General features: G+C 37.5%; 1 protein-coding gene across 5 annotated transcripts in view; it reads right to left on the bottom strand.

The window, feature by feature from the left end:
- The window catches only part of LOC110461245 (dynein heavy chain 3, axonemal-like), a 165,415-nt gene that overhangs the window by 34,202 nt on the left and 118,873 nt on the right, over positions 1 to 12,340 (bottom strand). For all 5 annotated transcript variants that reach the window (XM_021514644.1, XM_021514645.1, XM_021514646.1 and 2 more), the window contains 11 exons: positions 10,272 to 10,424; positions 9,902 to 10,087; positions 9,456 to 9,594; positions 8,614 to 8,804; positions 6,528 to 6,623; positions 3,953 to 4,144; positions 2,847 to 2,980; positions 2,447 to 2,609; positions 1,606 to 1,788; positions 1,256 to 1,414; positions 446 to 517 (listed from right to left, as the gene is read on the bottom strand). In XM_021514644.1, coding sequence (XP_021370319.1) covers positions 446 to 517; positions 1,256 to 1,414; positions 1,606 to 1,788; positions 2,447 to 2,609; positions 2,847 to 2,980; positions 3,953 to 4,144; positions 6,528 to 6,623; positions 8,614 to 8,804; positions 9,456 to 9,594; positions 9,902 to 10,087; positions 10,272 to 10,424 — 1,668 coding nt within the window. The remainder of the gene's footprint in view (positions 1 to 445; positions 518 to 1,255; positions 1,415 to 1,605; positions 1,789 to 2,446; positions 2,610 to 2,846; positions 2,981 to 3,952; positions 4,145 to 6,527; positions 6,624 to 8,613; positions 8,805 to 9,455; positions 9,595 to 9,901; positions 10,088 to 10,271; positions 10,425 to 12,340) is intronic.

The following is a 12,340-nucleotide window of genomic DNA, read 5'->3' as shown; positions in this document are numbered from 1 at the left end:
GCCCATTTAATATCTATTGATTAAGATCCCCGTACCACTGCCAAGAACTGTGACAAAGTGTTGGAAAAATCATAATTGAACAGAATATTAAACCATACCTTGCGTCGGGACTTTAACAAACTATAATTAACCATTGTGATTGTGTTCTGAATGTAAAAAAAAATTCAGCTGAGCTAGACCTGAATTCTAACCCTGGATTGCAGATTGTTATACTATAACTCTAACCTTCTGAGCTTCCTGGTCAACAGAAGTGTGCTGGCCCAACTGTGCTACACTTATTTCTAAATGGAAGTCAAGGGGAGATTACTGTATAAAGTGAAAATCACAGTGCAGGGACAGGGATCTTTTAATCACAAAAGTTTTAACACACAAACATTTTCCCTTTCTTATGTATCCAGGAGTTAGACATGTTCCTTCAATCAAAGCAACACATGGTGAGTTTTACCTTCTTAGCTGCTGGCCAGTAATCTTCAAATGGCTTTCCATTACTGTCCACCTTTCGGTCTGGTTTGATACCCTGGGAACAAACAGCATAGAAAATGTTACACCTGGTCAGATAATAGCATTAAGTTTATATTCTGTCATTTATAAGGTATAGCAGATGTAATTTAGAAAAGGAGAAACATTTAAATATTGTTAATGACAAGTTGATAGAAATAAGGCTGAACCAGGGCCGCTTTCACTTATCGCGTTCCAAACGGTTGGACCAGAGTTGTTCGTTTATGAAATAAGGTCGAACCTAGTAATCTGATGCTGCTTTCAGGCGAGCCTTGACAAAGCCTTGCAAGGCCTACATAAACATTTGCAGGTTTAAGCAAACAGGCCCCAAGCTATTTATAATCAGTAGAAAAAGTAGGCTTTATTTCTAACCATGAATATATTTTTTTTCTGAAAGCTTGTTTGTACCCTCCAGATGCTTGTTTATCCCTCTGGATGTTTGTTTGTATGATTTTCTTGCCATTAAGGCTTCAGTCCAGGAGAACTGAGTTTGGGGGAATAGAGAGATTGGAGGCTACAGCTCAGGAGAATAGTGAGATTGGAGGCTTCAGTCCAGGAGAATAGAGAGATTGGAGGCTACAGCTCAGGAGAATAGAGAGATTGGAGGCTACAGCTCAGGAAAATACAGAGATTGGAGTCTACAGCTCAGGAGATTACAGAGATTGGAGGCTACAGCTCAGGAGAATACAGAGATTGGAGGCTACGGCTCAGGAGAATACAGAGATTGGAGGCCGAGAACACTTAAATGACCACCTACCTTCATGATACAGACAGACTCCATTACAAGTTTCACACCAAGGGGAGGGTTGTTCATGGTCTTGACGAGGGTGATGTCATTCTGGTTAAGGGTGTCAAGGGCCGACACAGCAGCATTTAGGGCAGGCATTGCTATGGCTAGCTTCTCCTCACACTCGATCTAAACACAAATATGAAACATTCTATTTATAGAAGATGATAACTATACTGTAGGTGGATGTGAACAGCTATACATATACAAATATTAAACATTAATGTTGTATTCCCTTGCCTGTAATTCTTACTTCCACTTTGACTTTATATCTCGTGAGTCATTAAGAGCCATGTTAAGAGACCTTGACCTTGACCTACTTTTATGGATCGTGCGTCACCGGCTGCAGCGTTGGCAGCTGCTTCGTCCTTCTCTACCACGGCCTTGACAGACTCCACCTCTATCCGTTCCTTCTCAATGTACTTGATGAGGTCCTCCGTGTCGCGACTCGTCTCTTCCAGCTTCGGTTTCAGCTCCACAAGCTCTTGCTGCATGATGTTCACCTGTATCCATGGAAACCAAAAATGTAACTGATGCACTCTTCTTCAGCATTTATGATAAGAGGATATAAGGCAGCCAAGGATTATAAAACTGTTTTCGCATAGATTCTTTAGAAATATTTTTATAAGATTTTTGTAAAAAAGAATCCCATGGAAATGAAATCCCTGCACCAGATTAGAAGGAATGTTGACTAATTGAAACTTATCAACGAAAAGGCATAAAGTATAATAAATGCTTTTCTGTTATTGTAAGATTATTATAACTGCACTGAAACCCGGTGATTTTTCATAACTTATTATCCGAAAACAAGTCAAACAACAGCAGCCATAGAATACATTTGGCCATGCATCAATCCTGAGTGAAGGTCTTTGGCATTAAGCACACATGATAGGTTTCATAAAATTCCATTAACTCCCTCAATAGATATTGTCTGGAATCAAATCTCTATACCGATGATGACAATGATGTATCATGATAACGTACTTGCTATCTGCCTTTGAAGAAGACACAACAAATTAGTGTTTTGCCTCTAAAGTTTGCCTATAAATTTAAATGTGTGTGACCATCATTATTTTCAAGGGCTACAACTGATGAATGATGCACTTAACATTATATCTTCTGGAGCTTCAGATAATACATGTACTGGTCAGTGTAAATTACCTGCTGTTCAGAGAAGTTGAGTTTTTCCAAACCAACTTGGTATCTGTTTTTCAGAGTGAGTATTTCCAGTCGTTTCTTGTTCAGTAGATTTTTAAATGTCTTTATAAGTTCTAGGTACGATGTTGGGGTCACATAGTTTCTTCTCCTTAGAATATCATAGTACCTGAAAATGGCAAAAATATACATCATGTCTCAATCACAGAGTTTGGAAGTATAATGGAAAGCTCCTGAATATCATACAACTGCTATCATGAACAAAAAATCAACACCTGAAAATGGCAGAACAGTACATCATATTTCAATTGCAGACATTTTAGTGTAGCGAAAAATTCTTGAAAATCGTACAACTGCTTTCATGCACAAAAAAACAACATATTAAGAAATTTTCCATGTGACCTACTTTTCTGAAAGAGCTCGTACACTCTCGTGGAAGTGTTTACACATCACGACCGTCTCCTCACGCACCGACTGTGACATTTCTACATCATCCAAGAACTTGTTAGCCACCAATTCTAAAGCATCCTCAGGCCAGGCCTGAAAATAAAGAGATACCACATTTGATTTAGGGCGATGACACACTGGTATAAGGGAGATAACATCTCCATACATGGGAGATAACCCATCTGTATAAGGGAGATAGCATGTTTGTATAAGCGAGATAACACATCTATATAACGAAAATTTAAAAAAACTCTGTATAAAGGAAAATCACTTCTGCATAAGCGAGATAACACATCTGCACAATGGACATAACACATCTCTATATGGGAAATAACACCTATGTATAAGGGAGATAACACCCCTGTATAAGAAAGATAACACATTTGTATAAAGGAAAGAAGACCTCTGTATAAGGGATATAACACCTTTGTATCAGAGAGATAACATATCTGCATAAGGGAGATAACACCTCTGTATAAGGAGGATAACATACTTGTATAAGAGTTATAGGGGAAATAACACCAATATAAGTGATAAACGACTTAATAAGGGAGATAACACCTCTGTATAAGGAGGATAACATACTTGTATAAGAGTTATAGGGGAAATAACACCAATATAAGTGATAAAACACTTAATAAGGGAGATAACACCTCTGTATAAGGGGGATAACACATCTGTATCTCCAGATGTTGAGAGAAAATTATTTCATGAATATTATTTTAGTTGGACTAGACATACACATGTATATTTAAGACTTATGGGCTATTTGCTACAGATGAGTGCTTGTTCTCTGAAAGCTTATGCCCACCTGTACATACAGTAAAATATATAGTAATTTTGCTAGTTCAGGGTTTTGTGTCCTTGCAATACCAAAGGTCATATGAAGACAGCATATATATTCATAGTAGATGTCCTTATATTGTTAAATACACACAACAAATATGGTTCTCTGAGTAGAATTAATATATAGGCCCAAGTTCCATTAATATACAGTATGACTTAATTACTTAACATGCTAATTGACTTAATTACTGAAGTGTTAATTAGAAAGGAGGTTCCTACCTTGAACCAATCTATCGTACAACAGTTAATGAGAGATGGGAACATGCGAATACGGTTGCGGAAGGCATCCCCGATGGGACTGAACGCCAGGACCACGTGGAGGTTACGTCGGATACGTTCTATAAACATGTTGTACATGTTTAGTGGAGTCATCTCCATCACCAGGTTCTGCTGCTGACACAGGGTCTGCATCTGTGGTACAGAAAAAGGGGAATTACATTATACATCTGTGGTACAGAAAAAGGGGAATTACATTATACATCTGTAGTACAGAAAAAGGGGAATCACAGCATACATCTGTGGTACAGAAAAAGGTGAATTACGGTATACACCATTATACATCTGTGGTATAGAAAAAGGGGAATTACGGTATACAACTGTGGTACAGAAAAAGGGGAATTACATTATACATCTGTGGTACAGAAAAAGGGGCATTACATTATACATCTGTGGTACAGAAAAAGGGGAATTACATTATACATCTGTAGTACAGAAAAAGGGGAATCACAGCATACATCTGTGGTACAGAAAAAGGGGAATCACAGCATACATTTGTGGTACAGATAAAGGGGAATCACGGTATACATCTGTGGTACAGAAAAAGGGGAATTACGGTATACATCTGTGGTACAGAAAAAGGGGAATTACAGTATATATATCTGTGGTACAGAAAAAGGGGAATTACGGTATATATCTGTGGTACAGAAAAAGGGGAATCACAGTATACATCTGTGGAACAGAAAAAGGGGAATCACGGTATACATCTGTGGTACAGAAAAAAGGGAATGATGGTATACATCTGTGGGACAGAAAAAGGGGAATTACAGTATATATATCTGTGGTACAGAAAAAGGGGAATTACGGTATATATCTGTGGTACAGAAAAAGGGGAATCACAGTATACATCTGTGGTACATAAAAAGGGGAATTATGGTATACATCTGTGGTACAGCAAAAGGGGAATTACATTATACATCTGTAGTACAGAAAAAGGGAAATCACAGTATATACCTGTGGTACAGAAAAAAGGGAATTACATTATACATCTGTGGTACAGAAAAAGGGGAATAACAGTATATATCTGTGGTACAGAAAAAGGGGAATCACAGTATACATCTGTGGTACAGATAAAGGGGAATTATGGTATACATCTGTGGTACAGCAAAAGGGGAATTACATTATACATCTGTAGTACAGAAAAAGGGGAATCACAGCATACATCTGTGGTACAGAAAAAGGGGAATCACAGTATACATCTGTGGTACATAAAAAGGGGAATTATGGTATACATCTGTGGTACAGCAAAAGGGGAATTACATTATACATCTGTAGTACAGAAAAAGGGGAATAACAGTATATATCTGTGGTACAGAAAAAGGGGAATCACAGTATACATCTGTGGTACATAAAAAGGGGAATTATGGTATACATCTGTGGTACAGCAAAAGGGGAATTACATTATACATCTGTAGTACAGAAAAAGGGAAATCACAGTATATACCTGTGGTACGGAAAAAGGGGAATTACATTATACATCTGTGGTATAGAAAAAGGGGAATTACGGTATACAACTGTGGTACAGAAAAAGGGGAATTACATTATACATCTGTAGTACAGAAAAAGGGAAATCACAGTATATACCTGTGGTACAGAAAAAGGGGAATTACATTATACATCTGTAGTACAGTAAAAGGGAAATCACAGTATATACCTGTGGTACAGAAAAAGGGGAATTACATTATACATCTGTAGTACAGAAAAAGGGAAATCACAGTATATACCTGTGGTACAGAAAAAGGGGAATTACATTATACATCTGTAGTACAGAAAAAGGGAAATCACAGTATATACCTGTGGTACAGAAAAAGGGGAATTACATTATACATCTGTGGTACAGAAAAAGGGGAATCACAGTATACATCTGTGGAACAGAAAAAGGGGAATCACGGTATACATCTGTGGTACAGAAAAAAGGGAATGATGGTATACATCTGTGGAACAGAAAAAGGGGAATTACGGTATACATCTGTGGTACAGAAAAAGGTGAATTACGGTATACACCTGTGGTACAGAAAAAGGTGAATTACGGTATACATCTGTGGTACAGAAAAAGGAGAATTACGGTATACATCTGTGGTACAGAAAAAGGGGAATTACGGTTTATCTGATGGTGGTCCTACCTTACTCATCATCTAAAGTAATTACAACAATGTAAAAATAACCCTCATTGCAGTAGTCAAGGTGGAGGCCTTTATTTAGGCGTAACACTCCATATCATACTTGAAGGTCAGTTTATGATAAATGTTTCAATTGTTATCAATTATTAAATGCAAGGCTCTATTCTGAATTACAAAACTCATTTGCGCTTAAGATCATATTGTCTTTTTTTTTATTTAGTTTTTATCCATGTTAATACTCCACTGAATCTATACATATTATATACATAGTAAATCATTGAGGATGGATAACTTTATTCATTTGTGTGTTTTAATACTACAAATCAACTAAGAAAAAAGGTGATCTAGTTTTCTACCCATGCACTCCTTATTTGGATACGAAGCAATAAAGACTTTACCCTTTCAATGATGGCCAGCCTGTCCTCGTTCTCGTACAAGTTGGGGATGTCCCCAGTATTAAGGATCATGTTCACATCCTCAAGGAAGGACTCATCCTAAACAAAGAGGAAATCTCAAGTATTTTCAATATTAATCTATACTTAATTCATGTTCAGAAAAAATGAACTAATGTATACTGGGAAATTTTCGCCAGTTTTACTTTTACCTTTTTTACCCTCCATCATTGAGGGCGAATATATCATGCCAACGAATATTGGTTCACAACATACAATGTATAGTCATAGGGCAAACTTAACACTGGGCAAAACAATGTATAGTCATAGGGTAAAATTAACGCTGGGCAAAACAATGTATAGTCATAGGACAAACTTAACAGTGGGCAAAACAATGTATAGTCACAGGGCAAAATTAACACTGGGCAAGCAATGTATAGTCATAGGGCAAAATTAACGCTGGGAAAACAATGTATAGTCACAGGGCAAACTTAACACTGGGCAAACAATGTATTGTCATAGGGTAAAATTAACACTGGGCAAAACAATGTATAGTCATAGGACAAACTTAACACTGGGCAAAACAATGTATAGTCACAGGGCAAAATTAACACTGGGCAAACAATGTATAGTCATAGGGCAAAATTAACACTGGGCAAAACGATGTATAGTCGTAGGGCAAAATTAACACTGGGCAAAACAATGTATAGTCATAGGGCAACATTAACACTGGGCAAAACGATGTATGGTCGTAGGGCAAAATTAACACTGGGCTAACAATGTATAGTCATAGGACAAACTTAACACTGGGCAAAAAAATGTATAGTCATAGGGCAAAATTAACGCTGGGCAAAACGATGTATAGTCACAGGGCAAAATTACCACTGGGCAAACAATGTATAGTCACAGTGCAAACTTAACACTGGGCAAAAAATGAATAGTCATAGGGTAAAATTAACACTGGGGGAAACAATGTATAGTCATAGAGCAAAATTAACACTGGGCAAACAATGTATAGGCATAGGGCAAAATTAACACGGGGCAAAACAATGTATAGTTTGTCCTATGACTATACACTGGGCAAAACAATGTGTAGTCACAGGGCAAAATTAACACTGGGCGAAACAATGTATAGTCATAGGGTAAAATTAACACTGGGGGAAACAATGTATAGTCATAGGGCAAACTTAACACTGGGCAAAACAATGTATAGTCATAGGGCAAAATTAACACGGGGCAAAACAATGTATAGTCATTGGGCAAAATTAACACTGGGTAAATCAATGTATAGTCATAGGGCAAACTTACCACTGGGCAAAACAATGTATAGCCATAGGGCAAACTTAACACTGGGAAAAACAATGTATAGTCATAGGTTAAAATTAACACTGGGGGAAACAATGTATAGTCATGGGGCAAACTTAACACTGGGCAAAAAAATGTATAGTCATAGGGCAAACTTAACACTGTGCAAAAAAATGTATAGTCATAGGGCAAAATTAACACGGGGCAAAACAATGTATAGTCATTGGGCAAAATTAACACTGGGTAAATCAATGTATAGTCATAGGGCAAACTTAACACTGTGCAAAAAAATGTATAGTCATAGGGCAAACTTAACACTTGGCAAAACAATGTATAGTCATTGGGCAAAATTAACACTGGGCCAAACAATGTATAGTCATAGGGAAAAATTAACACTGGGCAAAACAAAGTATAGTCATAGGGCAAAATTAACACGGGGCAAAACAATGTATAGTCATAGGGCAAACTTAACACTGGGCAAACATGGATTTTATATCAGCAAAGGGTGAATATTTGACTGGGTGAAAAAATTCCCCGTATACAGTATTTAATGTATTACAAAATAATAAAACATTAGCTGATCCTTCTAGCATTGTCTTCACATTGTATGTTAAAAAAAAATAATCTAAATACAAACGTACCATACTACTGTACTAACACTGACATCAGATGAAAGAAACATCCGTAAGTACAAAACAAAGCAAATCACAATGAATATGATGTAGGGACACAAATATATGTAATGTTAACACAGGAAAATACTTATTAGAAATTTCTGAACTCTGACCTTGATCTGGTGGTCGCCAAACAGGAACACCATGGACACGCCCTCGTCACCAGCACGCCTCATCATGCGTCTAAGGTCCTCACGCCACTCAGACGTTGTGTAGTTCTTTGTGATCTCAATCTGGAACAGCTCAAAGTCTGACATGAAGGCTGATAACTTGGCAGCACTCTGACGACCACTGCCTCCAATACCTGCAAAAAAAATTACATATAGTTATAAAAAATGTAATGACTATCTCTGTATACTAAGTAACATTTTAACGGTTCAGAAATTATAAATATGAATAAGATATCAATAAAACTAATTCACGAATTATGATAAACGAAGAGCCTGTAAAAAATGTTAGAAATTGCATCAATTTTCTGTTTATCACTGAAAAATAATAGAACAGATCCCATAGACAAAACTGTCACAACAGCTTTAAATAATCTGTGTATGCATAGTTGCATTTCTTAATTTTAACGCAAGGTTTTATCTCCATTTGTTTTTCACTAATATACAAATGTATATACCTATATGTATCTAAAGTGCTAAATCATTATCTGGGTTAATTCATACCCGTCTCATTTTAAACGAACACAGTGTAACCTGTTTGAAACAAGAGGCTGCTGGGCCTGTATCACTTAGATATTGGCATGACATCATGGTAGGACAATATTGGCCTAGGATACCAACAAAACACTACCTACAGTACATAATAAAGCTCCAAATGACTTACGATAAATCAGCTAGAACTACATACTATATTGTATATATAACGGTACTAGGTAATAATTATCTTAATTTCATTGACCTTACTCTACATGTAATTTATGGATCGAGATATCAGCTCCATTACTTACCAACAAGTAAACAGTGTCCATTGGGCTGTTTGAGGACGCGACTGATGCGAGATATATGTTCTATGGCGAACCTGAACATGACGAGGCTCATTGGAGCCTTACTCATCATATTGTACTCATCCAGGTAGTTCTCTATAGTCTGGTAAAGGAAAGATCATAGTGTTTACAAATGGGTAGACTGTATGAATAAAACTATAAATGATCAATTAACAAATTCAACAAATGTATCAAATTGAAGAAAAGGCCCTATGCAAATCTTTTTAATCTCAAAAAATTTTTTTTTTGAAACAAGCTTTTGTTTCAGATTCAAGGGAAATTGCATACACAGAGATTAGTTCTTGCTTTCAAAAATGATCTTAGGGACAGTTACACATATAACGTTTGATATTCTCTGTAGTTCTAAGCATAAAGAAACACATATGGATCCTTTCTGTTTTCTAACTCACCTCTCTAAGCTCATCCATGCTGGATATTTCATCATAGAGTTTCTCCTCCTTGCCCTTTGAGAGGTAATCCCCAAACAGGAGACTGCGGATGTCGTCATCAATGACCGTCACCCGCTCAGCCTCCTTTGGTAGAAGGTGCTTGAATAGGTTGTTCATCTTCTCCTTGAACTGTGTTTCTATACAGTGCTGTCATGGAAACAGGGAGGATTTATAGAAATCATCACTCAGGTATAATGTAGAGATAGAAATCTAAAACTTTATTTTGGAAAGGTCTACCTGTGTCTAGATTACTGGTGCTGAAGGCAAGGCAAGACAACTTATCTCATCAACATTGAATCCAATTTGTTGTTAAATAAACTTCATTACTTACCTTGACAAGACCGAAGTAGACCTCGCGGTCAGTTTCATCAACCAAACGGTCATAGAAGACACGGTAAACTTCATGTACCCACAATCTCATGATTTTTAGTGAAGCCTCATTTCCCTCAGGCGGCATCACATCTGGCTTCAACAGGAGGATACCCTACAACAAGCATCAAATAACCTACAACAATGTCATGAACTCAAACACATGGGGATACCCTACAACAAGCATCGAATAACCTACACCAATATCATAAACTCAAACACATGGGGAGACCCGACAACAAGCATCAAATAACCTACAACAACGTCATGAACTCAAACACATGGGGATACCCTACAACAAGAATCAAATAACCTACAACAATGTCATGAACTCAAACACATGGGGATACCCTACAACAAGCATCGAATAACCTACACCAATATCATAAACTCAAACACATGGGGAGACCCGACAACAAGCATCAAATAACCTACAACAATGTCATGAACTCAAACACCGGGGGATACCCTACAACAAGCATCAAATAACCTACAACAACGTCATGAACTCAAACACATGGGGATACCTACAACAAGCATCAAATAACCTACAACAACGTCATGAACTCAAACACATGGGGATACCCTACAACAAGAATCAAATAACCTACAACAATGTCATGAACTTAAACACATGGGGATACCCTACAACAAGCATCGAATAACCTACACCAATATCATAAACTCAAACACATGGGGATACCCTACAACAAGCATCGAATAACCTACACCAATATCATAAACTCAAACACATGGGGAGACCCGACAACAAGCATCAAATAACCTACAACAATGTTATGAACTCAAACACAGGGGGATACCCTACAACAAGCATCAAACAACCTACAACAATGTCATGAACTCAAACACCGGGGGATACCCTACAACAAGCATCAAACAACCTACAACAATGTCATGAACTCAAACACATGGGGATGCCCTACAACAAGCATCAAATAACCTACACCAATGTCATAAACTCAAACACATGGGGATACCCTACAGCAAGCATCAAATAACCTACACCAATATCATAAACTCAAACACATGGGGAGACCCGACAACAAGCATCAAATAACCTACAACAACGTCATGAACTCAAACACATGGGGATACCCTACAACAAGCATCAAATAACCTACACCAATATCATAAACTCAAACACATGGGGATACCCTACAACAAGCATCAAATAACCTACACCAATGTCATAAACTCAAACACAGGGGGATACTCTACAACAAGCATCAAATAACCTACAACAATTTCATGAACTCAAACACAGCGGGATACCCTACAACAAGCATCAAATAACCTACACCAATGTCATAAACTCAAACACAGGGGGATACCCTACAACAAGCATCAAACAACCTACAACAATGTCATGAACTCAAACACATGGGGATGCCCTACAACAAGCATCAAATAACCTACACCAATGTCATAAACTCAAACACAGGGGGATACTCTACAACAAGCATCAAATAACCTACAACAATGTTATGAACTCAAACACAGGGGGATACCCTACAACAAACATCAAATAACCTACAACAATTTCATGAACTCCAACACAGGGGGATACCCGACAACAAGCATCAAATAACCTACAACAATGTCATGAACTCAAACACAGGGGGATACCCTACAACAAGCATCAAACAACCTACAACAATGTCATGAACTCAAACACATGGGGATCCCCTACAACAAGCATCAAATAACCTACAACAATTTCATGAACTCCAACACAGGGGGATACCCGACAACAAGCATCAAATAACCTACAACAATGTCATGAACTTAAATACATGGGGATACCCTACAACAAGCATCAAATAAACTACAACAATGTCATATACTCAAACACAGGAGGATACCCTAAAACAAGCATCAAATAACCTACAACAATGCAATATACTCAAACACCGGGGGCTACCCTACAACAAGCATCAAATAACCTACAACAATGACATGAACTCAAACACATGGGGATACCCTACAGCAAGCATCAAATAACCTACAACA

Source organism: Mizuhopecten yessoensis, unplaced genomic scaffold (genome assembly GCF_002113885.1).
Source record: "Mizuhopecten yessoensis strain PY_sf001 unplaced genomic scaffold, ASM211388v2 scaffold10591, whole genome shotgun sequence".
NCBI classification, from domain to species: Eukaryota; Metazoa; Mollusca; class Bivalvia; order Pectinida; family Pectinidae; genus Mizuhopecten; species Mizuhopecten yessoensis.
This window is presented reverse-complemented; position numbering and strand designations above follow the sequence as displayed.